Below are 10389 nucleotides of genomic sequence, written 5' to 3' on the forward strand. Positions count from 1 at the left end.
ATGGAATAAAAATATGATCATGTTTAACCAAGAGAATAAAATTGAATAACAATCACCACTATAAAAAAAAAACAAATAAAAACAATTATTAAAAATACTTTACCGATTTGATTTTTTTGCTTGCTTCATCAACTTGTTCTTCCAATCTTGTTTTTGATATACAAAAAACATCCATGGTCCATGGAAGGTACACCTAAAACACAACCAAACAGTACAAAATGAGTAAAACTCTTGATATGATTCAACATAATAATTAAAAACTATAGCAGCATAAAAATTAATCATGCAAAGCACCAAAGCATATGGATAGTACATCAATATGAAAAAAAAAAAACATTAAAACCAAAATAATACAAAAGAAACATTATACTCTCAAAATATAGGTTTAGCTTTATGAATCCGACTTCTACTATTTTGGCTGAGCCTCTATATATATATAGTTTGAAAGAAAAATCGTCATAATTTTCTTTACCATTTTAATATTTTAAAAAATAGATATTTTCTTTAAACAAATATTCGTAATATATTCTAATATTTATATTCCATTTTTAAAAAAAGAGATATTGTGTAAATATATTAGATTTTCGATTTTGTAAAACAAATTTTGTTTTTTTTTTTAAATTTTCGTTTTTTAATTTTTTAAAACTTAGAAAAGGGTAAAAATGTCCAATTTTGAATCTCATTAATGGCAAATTAGTAATTTTAAGTCTGAGGATGAATGTGGTGCGTTTCAGCAACCTAAATAGAGAGGAAAAGCTTCTACGAAATATTTTTAAGGGTATTTTTCATTAAAGGCAAAGGAGGTCAATTTTTGTGAGATTGGTTGTAAGCTCTCTCGACTTCTCCTTTAATATATTAGATTTTGATCTTGTTTTCAAACTTTTTTCATCCTTATATAGCACTCATGCTATATAGGTCAACATGTTTTATGCGAACAGTATAATTCAAGCTCTAGGTTAACATGGTAACAAGAAAAAATAAAAAGTGATCATATAGAACTGTTTAGAGCATATCCAAGGGTTACTTGCTATTTAGAGTTTTCAAACATCAAACATAAAGTATAAGGGATTTTTTCTTTAAGAGTATACTTCAAATATGAAGCTTTTAAAATATGTATTTTTCATTATATTGTTCATAATTATTTTAAAATCATAAAACTTTTATAAATAACTCTAAAACAGACATTAAAATGTTATACACAATATTAACTCATAAGTCATAAAACATTAATTACAGTCCAAAATAATTTGAAAGATTAGTTATGAAATATATAATTTTAGGGATTGAAATGCAAAGAGTACCAATATTCAAAACTTCAAATTATGAAGTATCAGAGTCTTGGAGAGCATAAAATTTTAAAATTTGAGTATCTCTTGGATACTCGTAGTGCATGAAAGTGTGATCGGGCCTATTGCCCCCAATCGGGCATACTGTAGGCCCATTATAACTTTATACTAAATTGAAAAAGAATAAATGTTTTTTTTTTCTTTTGTTGCCTTTGCCAGAAAGATATCCTCTGCACTCTCCATCTTCATCGTTCGCTTCAATTGATTGATAGTTGTTGGACATGGGCTGCGCCCAACATGCCACTCGGCCCAACAAGACAAGATAATTGCGATTTCGGCCCGACAAAATTGGATGCAAGTCACTAATGATCCGTAAAGGGCAATTTCGGGAATTCACGATGGAAACCCTAGAAAACCCTCGGTCAACAGTCCACTATACAAAGAAACAGTATCCATTGGGAATCATCATCAGACTCACGTACAATACCCCGAGAGCAAAACTTTGCGTCTAATCACAGTTATTGTTTTCTGTATAATTTCCGTTAGCTTCCGAACTCGTCGTGACTCACTTGTCGGTTCTCCTGTGAACTGACGAGCACGATCTTGACTCGTTTTAGTGACGACCTCATATCTTTATCGTTATAAAAGAACAAACTTCACTCTTCCCCCAAAAATCATTATTGTTTAGTGTTGTGCAATCCTCAGTATAAACAATAGTGATAGGTATCGTCTCCCTCCCTTCACCGCCTTCTTTTTGCCGTTGGATTCCATGGATCATTTTTCAGTTCCAATAATCCTCTTTATAATTGTATTTGGTTTCTCTTGAATGTATTTTTTATTTCTAGGGTTTTTTTTTTTATTGTTATCCGATGGCTTCAAGTTCAACGCGAACTCTCCCTTCGGGTATATCTCGATCTTTTTAAGTCATATCCGATAACTGATTTTTTTTTTTTTTTTATTCTTAAATTGTAGTGATTTTTTCTTTTTTTGGTCTGGATTTTGTATCAGTAGTTGATTTGATGCATTCAAGCGAGATTAAATCCAATGCTTTATATTTCCAAGGCATGGCCTGTCTTTTCGATGTAACTCCCCTTTTTCTATTCTTTGTTTATAGATTTATATATAATGTAAGTTGGTCAAAATATGCGTTTTGTTGACGGTTTAAATTAAATTGGTATAATAGAAAGCAATCATCAAGGAAATGACTGAGAAAATGGATAGAGATCCTGGATTTATCCAATTAACTGAGGAGCTTGGGAGAAATTTCCCAACTGCATGGACGCAGGAGGTAACTGTTCTGAGTTTGATCAATTACCAACACAATGCGTCAAGCTTTGAGTAACCCTAAAATTAAGAAAATGACCGAGCGCCTTCGTAACCACTTCTTGGTTCAGGTAATATAGAAGCTCTGCTTTATTAAAGTCTTTTAACTGTTTTTTTATCCGTTGTGTGTGGGGTCTCGAATCCTGACATTTTCTTTGTCTTAGATTTCAGAAAGGGCTCTGTCTCTGGAGACTCTCTGGAATACTGAAGCATCAGACAAGTGTATGGCACGAATGAAAAAAGATCCAGAGTTGGAACCTATACTATCTGAAATAGAGGCTGCTGGCCCTTCTGCTATGTTCAAGTACTTTTGTTTTGTTTTATATCATTAGTTTTTTATAGAAACTACTATAACGTTTGTGTTCTGTGTATAGCTAAAAGAATCTGTTTCCGGGGTGTTAGGTACTGGAATGATGAAGATGTGTTGAAAAAGCTGGGTGCAGCAATGGATACTTTGACTCTCAGTGATGTCGAGGTAAACTACTTTGTCTGAAATTTTTATCCTTATATTTGAGGATTACTGCCCGAGGGTAGCTCGTAAACTCATTGTGCATTGATTTATCTTAACCAATCAGGGTCTGAAAATGTCCTTGGCATCTGGTGGTAACAAAGATGAAGAACTCTTCGAGGGAAGGAAAGCACTGGAGATTGTATGTGAATATGCCAAGGTATGTCGTTCTCTTTGGAGCATTATAATTTCCCCACTGCATCGTCTATGTGATTTTAGTGGGAAGCTCTTTTTTGGTTTTTGTAAACGAGCAATCTATATGCCCTTACCATGTGGGTTTATAGAACGGGTTTGGACCACCTAACTAACTTACCCTGGTTGAGTTTGTTCCTAGATGAAATGTTTTAAAGTTCTTCTGGATGCTAGAGCAAAAAGGTCAAGTCGGTTGACAAAAAGAAGAAAGAAAAAGGAGTCACCATTGCATTGTGCTGCGAATCCTGCGAGGAAGGAATGTGTAAGCCTTGATGATTCAGTGTAAGTTTGCAACAAAACAAAACTCTCTTTCAAACAAACTTGTACATGACTCAGTTATCTCATGTATATCAACTTGTCTTTGTAGCACTGCAAAACACCGAAATTAGTAAATATTATTGTGGGTATCATTTTAGCATTTTAGTAAGCCTTTGGAGTACGGCTACTAATAATTCTATAATCCTTAGAGAAATTTGAATATTTGTTTACTCTATTCCAAATCTGATGATTAAAAAAAAAAAAAAAATGACAATGCCAATCGCTGAATATTTACCATTTTGTTACTCAATCAAAAGATTATGAAAATGGTATGAAGTATGAACTATGAAGTTAGATGAAGTGATGCTATCATATCTTTATCACCTTCATGAAGATATTGCAGTCATACGTGGACAGTGGACAGATTCAATTCAGACGTGAAGCTTTTAGATCTGGAATAAACACATATTTGAGATTACCTATCTGTTTGAGTCAAGTGGCCTTAACTTTATTATTATTTATAGGATTTTTTTTTTGGGTGGTAAACTTTCATTTCGTTTCTTTGTTTTAAATTTTCACACCACTATAAATAAATAGTAGGGATATTAATATGGTAATTTTTCAAAAAGAAGAACAGTAATTTTCAAATTACTGTAGTAAAAAAATAAATAAATAAACACGTATATCGAAATTAGCTTGCTGTTGGAGTTAAGTGTCCTTAACTTGAAATTTTCATATTTTTCATCTTTTTTTTTACTTTTTCATGTCTTTGTTAACTCGAATGTTACTAAACAAAGTATTCATTTTCGAAATTATCTATCTACAAATTAGTAATGTAAAAAATTTAGGGTGACTTTTACTTTAATGAGATTTAAGTTACGTGTGGAGGACAAAAGAAAAAAATTACGTGTTGACAATTGATATTGCTGGTTTACATATTTCATAATTGTAAAGGGGATGATGAATTGAATTGATGATCTAATTGGCCAAAAAATCGTTTTCTCTTCCTTTGACAAATATTTTGTCGTCAAGCCTCTTGTCATGTAATCTGATATATTATATTCCTTCTTCTCGTCAAAACATTTTATTATTATTATTGTTTGGGCAATGCAATTAATTATCTATATATTCTCTTTATATTCTAACTCAAAGAGACCCAAGAAAACAAATACATCGCATTTTGTTCCAACTGCATCTTTCTTGCTCAGAAGAATGGCTGACGAAGAACCAATCACCAACGTAATCTTCACTGTTTCTCTTCTTCTTCTTCTATCATTTTCAATTTTTGTAAGTCTGTGTAATGATCTAGGGCTGGTCCATCCAATGTTAATTATTGACTTATTTTTACGAATGTTGCAGCCTGGTTCTGGTTCTGGATCCACAACCGCTTCTGGTACAGGTTCTGACTCAGATAATTCTACTGACTCCATTGACTTAGAATGCACAGCATCTTGTGTAGCGATTCAATGGAAGGTCCAAGAGGCTTTCCTTGAAGGAAAAAGAGTCGCAGCAACTACAAATGCAAACCCTAACCCAAACACAACAGTCTACAACAATCCGCCAGGGATCCTACTGGACAACTTTAACGAGGGATGGAATCGAGGTGTCGACAATGCAGGTCTAGTCCATACCATTGATTTCCCTCAGGTTGTGAATGCCTTTAGGTCTGCCGCCTACAAGGCTGGGCTTATCTTAGAGTCATTGTACGATGACTCGCCCAAAGCTTTGCCGACATCGGACTACCAAGAACTTGTCTCTGCATGGGAATTAGCTGGTTACTACGCGGGGACGTAAGTATATATTGTCTGGGTTTCCATTTAAACAAATATGTTATTTCATACATATGTCCTTAATCCGTTTTTTTTTTTCTATTTTTTTTGTAGTCACATGATGGAGCAATACCATTACGAGAAGCACTTGCACATCGCCACTTTCATGGATTTCTTCACTAATCGAAAATTCTGAACACACGCTTCGGGGAAAGGCTTCTGCCTTTGAAAAGATTCTGATTGCTACTACCTAGTATGAAAAGAAAACAATAAGGTTCTTAGATATGCATGGTTTTTAGGTGTTCTAATAGTATGAGTTCACCCTTAATTATTAAGTTGATCCTTCGTAATAAGTTAGTTTGGAAACACCACAATGTTCCACTTTAAGACTCTTTAATAGTAATTAATCATATATATATCTGCCATGTTCACCAATCATCTAATTAGGCCACTGCTGATGAGAGAACATCAAAGAGACACATATGACTAAGTTGTTAACTGGCAAAAATAAGAATGAGAAAACTGTAGCTACCAAACATGACGAAAGAGTTGTGAGACCCAAGAACGACCTCAAGAAGTTCTCTGGTTTACTTAAACGGGACACTCTCAAAGTTTTCACCACCAAGGGAAATTGAAAATATAGATCACCGAAATCAAATGTGACCCTCTAAGCTGTATACAAGAGAAGTTTTCCATTATAATTGAATGCTATTCATTAAACTTTTACATATGGTACATGACGTTTAAAATTCGTAGATCTCACTGTTACAACGCACTTAGATGCCTATAAGTATTAATACACAACTTACTGAGAGAAGGGTTCATTAATGTTGAACAGTACTAGGTTTAGCCACTTTATTTCTTAAACTTTCTTATTAACTTTGATTATACACATTACACTAATATATATGAGCTTCCTATGGTTTTGTAAACATAACAAAAACCATTTACGTTAGTGGGCTAATATGAAATCTGGCCCAACTCCATTTCTCTTTTCTTCCTTAACCAAAAGCCTTCTCACTTGTCTCTTCTCCTTCTCTCGTTTCTTCTTCTCTCTTGCTACGATCTCTGTCACAACTTCATCACTTTCTTCTTTCAATATTCCTATTTACCAATTTGAAGATTAATGAAAGATTGAATTTCAACAATTAAGATATGTACCTGCATTGCAGAACAGAACAGGTAGGAGTATTAATTACCAAAGGATCGGATATCGGCCATACTCTCAACAAAATTCCTCTGCCAAAGTAAGCTAATTTGCAAGGTTAGGTACACAACATGCATGCATACATGGCATCCAGCACAGGTAGCTAATATCGGAAAAACTAGTTGGCAGGAACTTCTATTGGTAGATAATGATGATTATCCATCACTATCATCTTTAATTTGACTGTTTACTTCACCTTTAAGTATTTTATTTTTACCTTCATCTTCTCTTTATCCCTCAAGTAATTTACTTCTTAACCACTATGAATAGAAGGATCAATGTACTAGTGGAGAAAGTAATATATCTCTATTATAGTAAAAGAGAAGTACAACTTACCTTTCAGAAGAAAATGTCCCCGGCGACCAAAAAATACAATGTCTGACGGCCCGGAAATTTGAAATCGGGTAATCGTAATCAACAGAAATGGATCCGGGTCAAAAAGATCCGCGTCCTCTAAAACGGGTTAACGGGTGAGTTTTTTTTTTTTCAGTTTTATCCCAATAAACATAATTTTAAAATCTCATATGTAATGTTAAAAAAAAAAATTCTCATATGTAAATTGGAGAATTCAAGTTCCCTTTTCCCTCACGATTCATCCTTCGTCAAAGAAGGACGTCGGAGAAGGCACTTACCGGTGGTGATTCACCGGAATTATGCCATGTTTTTATTTTTGACTCATAAATCAATGGTTAATAGATAGATTTAACATATTTCTGTACAGAACTCATCAAAATCGTGAAAAAATCAAGTGTTAGAGTGAATTTTTTTTTTAATAATCAGATCTGTAATAGTCGGATCTGAAGGAAGAAGACAAGGGTACTTTTGTAATTTATTATTTACTAAAAAATCAGATTAAAAAATGGGTTGTAAACTAGACCAAGTAAAAAAAAACTAGACCAAGTAATTCATCGGACTATGTTAAATTATAGAGTTTAACTTAACAACGAACTTTATATTCAGCTTACAATGGATTAAAATCTAAATAAAATAAATCATTAATTGCCGCAACAAATGGTAAAAAAATATTCCATAAATATTTCAAATTAATATCGAAATATTGAAAGAAGAAAGAATTTAAATAATATCCATAAGTGACTGTAACCAAAAAATCTAAATGGTGAAGATTTTGTATCTAACGTAACAACTACTATTATATTCAAATCCTAAAAATATTTAATGTTAATTATTTGGATTATGAAGAACTAACCATATTTAAAAATTGTTTAGAGATAATAAGGAAATTAGAATATAATCAATCACCCAAATAATTAGCCTTGACATAACAATTAAAAAATAACGATAATATAATTTAAAAATAAAATCTATCCAAAATTTTTGGAAATCATTTAAAGTTTTTACCATAAAATCAAGCTATTTTAATTTGGTGACATATTTTAATATAAGTCGTTAAATTAAAATCAAGCATTTAAAAATCCAAATTTTACATATGTAAACATATTTAATACAGTAAAATCAAGCTATTTAATTTGGTGACATATTTTAAGATAATTTGCTAAATTAGAATCAAGCATTAAAAATCCAAATTTTACATATGTAAACATATCTAATACAATAAAATATTGTGCATCCCATATATATAATCGAAACAGGTAATACACAATATTCCACATATATTTTCATTGCATTATATTTTTAAATTTCAAAAGATTTGATTTTATTAAATCTAATTTTTGATCATGATTAGCCGACTCTTCTTAGCCTATAAATTGATAATTGATAATCGATCATTTGCATCTTGAAAGTATCTCTTTCTCATTTTTATTATCATAGTTGTTCATCTATATTATAGATAATTTATCATTTGAAATTTTTTTTTATTTTGAATTTGCAAGAAAATGATTTATTATTTTCATTGTTTAGTACATATGTCATAGCTAAACTTTTTAATTTTATAATCTTTTCAGGTGTAGAGCAAATCACTTCTCTTAAGGTAATATAACTTTTTAATCGATTTCATGTAATTTTTTCAATCATTTTTTATAGCTATTTGTTTAATTCATGTACCTTTAATCATTTTTTATAGCTATTTGTTTAATTCATGTACCTTTAATCATCCCCTCTATGTGTTTGCAATAAGTTGTTTATCCAATATTATGTAAATTAATATTTTTTAGTATTTTGCAGGAACATCAAAAATTGTAATTATATCAAACCCATATATCAAACTACATATATTTTTTAGTATTAGATATATGTAGTTTTTCAGTGGGTTAGAACATCTTAAAATCTATATATAGGTCTACTTTGCCTATAATAATTATTGGAGTAATTAATCAAATTCATTTTGAAGATATATATATATATATATATATATATATAATTTTCAACGGCTCAGAACATGTAAAAAGATTTAGCTCACTGGTGAGTGTGTAATTTTTACGAATGCAATCTTTACATTGTGAATGTGTAATTTTTAGAAATGCAATTTTTACAATTTTTTAAAAGGTTCTTTTTACAAATATATACTCATATTATGAATTATATGTATCTCTGTAAATATTCTCCCGCGCTGTCTGATCCTAGTTCACTTGTATAGAAATAGACACGTATAGATTTATCTTATTGTTTTACAATACGTTATTCATCATCACGATGTAATCACCAATTGAGTTTTTACGTGATTAGGTAAAATTATATTATATTGTTAAAATGTTTCTGTTTATAATAACATAAGTTTCAAATGGTGAGGTGGTGTGGGACAAACAATTATAGAAATGTAAGGCAGTTTTACTACGGCAAAGTTGAACAAGTGCAGTTAATATATAAATAAGCAGTGCCACACAATATTGAACGGTGAAAAAACTATATGCGATGCGGTAAAAATATTTAAATGGTAAAAATGTGAAAAGCGGTACGTAGTATATAATACCATTAATTTGTTGTATTCCGTTGGCTTGTTTATTCTTTGTAATATTATTTTTATTTTACATTGACTTATTAATAAGGTTACTTTTTTGAATTATTGACTTACATTTTATTTTTTCAACTTAATTTTCTTCTCAAGTGACATATATTAAAACTGTCAACTTATATTTTGGTTAATTGATTTTTTACATTGTCGATTTTTTTTATTGATTTATTTGTTACAAATCGCGATAACTATTTTTGTTTATAATATAAAAATTAACATATTTTTTAAAAAACAACTTCAAATTTTATTCGTAATTATTTTTAAAATAAATATATTTATAACGTATTTAAATAAAATATATATATTATATATATATGTATATAATTATTTAATTTATTATTATCATAACTGTGAGTTTTAAGTTCATCATTATCTGACATTTGGACCAAATAAATAATATTTGTAAAAACTAGTTAATCAAATTACTTTTTTTTTTGAATTTTTATTCAAGACTAAAATGTCATTTCCAGTAAAACATAAGGTGTACCACAAGTTCTTTAAAGTTATACTGTATTTTTTAAATTTCTAAAAAAAATTCGAAATATTTTTAGTTTGAATACTCCATCTGTTTCACAAAAAAGTCATTATACATAAACTCATGTGTTTTTAGTTTTTACACCAAGTTTCCTAATTTACCCTATGTTTTTACACTCTTTGCCAAAGTTCTTTTTTTTTTTTTTGGTAAGTTAAATTTGCTAAATCTAATTTAAAACTAATTTGGTGGTAAAACCCAAATCTTACAAATAATTTGAAATCTATATTATTATTTAAAGAATTTGAGAATATACCTTGTATTTTCAATTTTTTTTTTTTTTTTTGACATTGTTGCCTTAATTAATTACTAACAATTCAGAAAACAACAAAAATATTGAAGGACACCACTCAACTTTTATCGAATTATTAAAAGTTCATCA

At 30.2% G+C, this 10389-nt stretch overlaps 1 protein-coding gene across 1 annotated transcript; it reads left to right on the forward strand.

The window, feature by feature from the left end:
- Positions 1-4522: 4522 nt before the first annotated feature.
- LOC104723896 (uncharacterized) lies at positions 4523-5774 on the forward strand. The gene is made up of 3 exons (XM_010442338.2): positions 4523-4806; positions 4927-5357; positions 5451-5774. Exons 1-3 carry the CDS (start codon positions 4675-4677, stop codon positions 5530-5532), a joined length of 645 nt encoding a protein of 214 aa, XP_010440640.2. The 5' UTR covers positions 4523-4674; the 3' UTR covers positions 5533-5774.
- The last annotated feature ends 4615 nt before the right edge of the window (positions 5775-10389 follow it).

This window comes from Camelina sativa, chromosome 2 (genome assembly GCF_030686135.1).
Source record: "Camelina sativa cultivar CO46 ecotype springtype chromosome 2, ASM3068613v1".
NCBI classification, from domain to species: domain Eukaryota; kingdom Viridiplantae; phylum Streptophyta; class Magnoliopsida; order Brassicales; family Brassicaceae; genus Camelina; species Camelina sativa.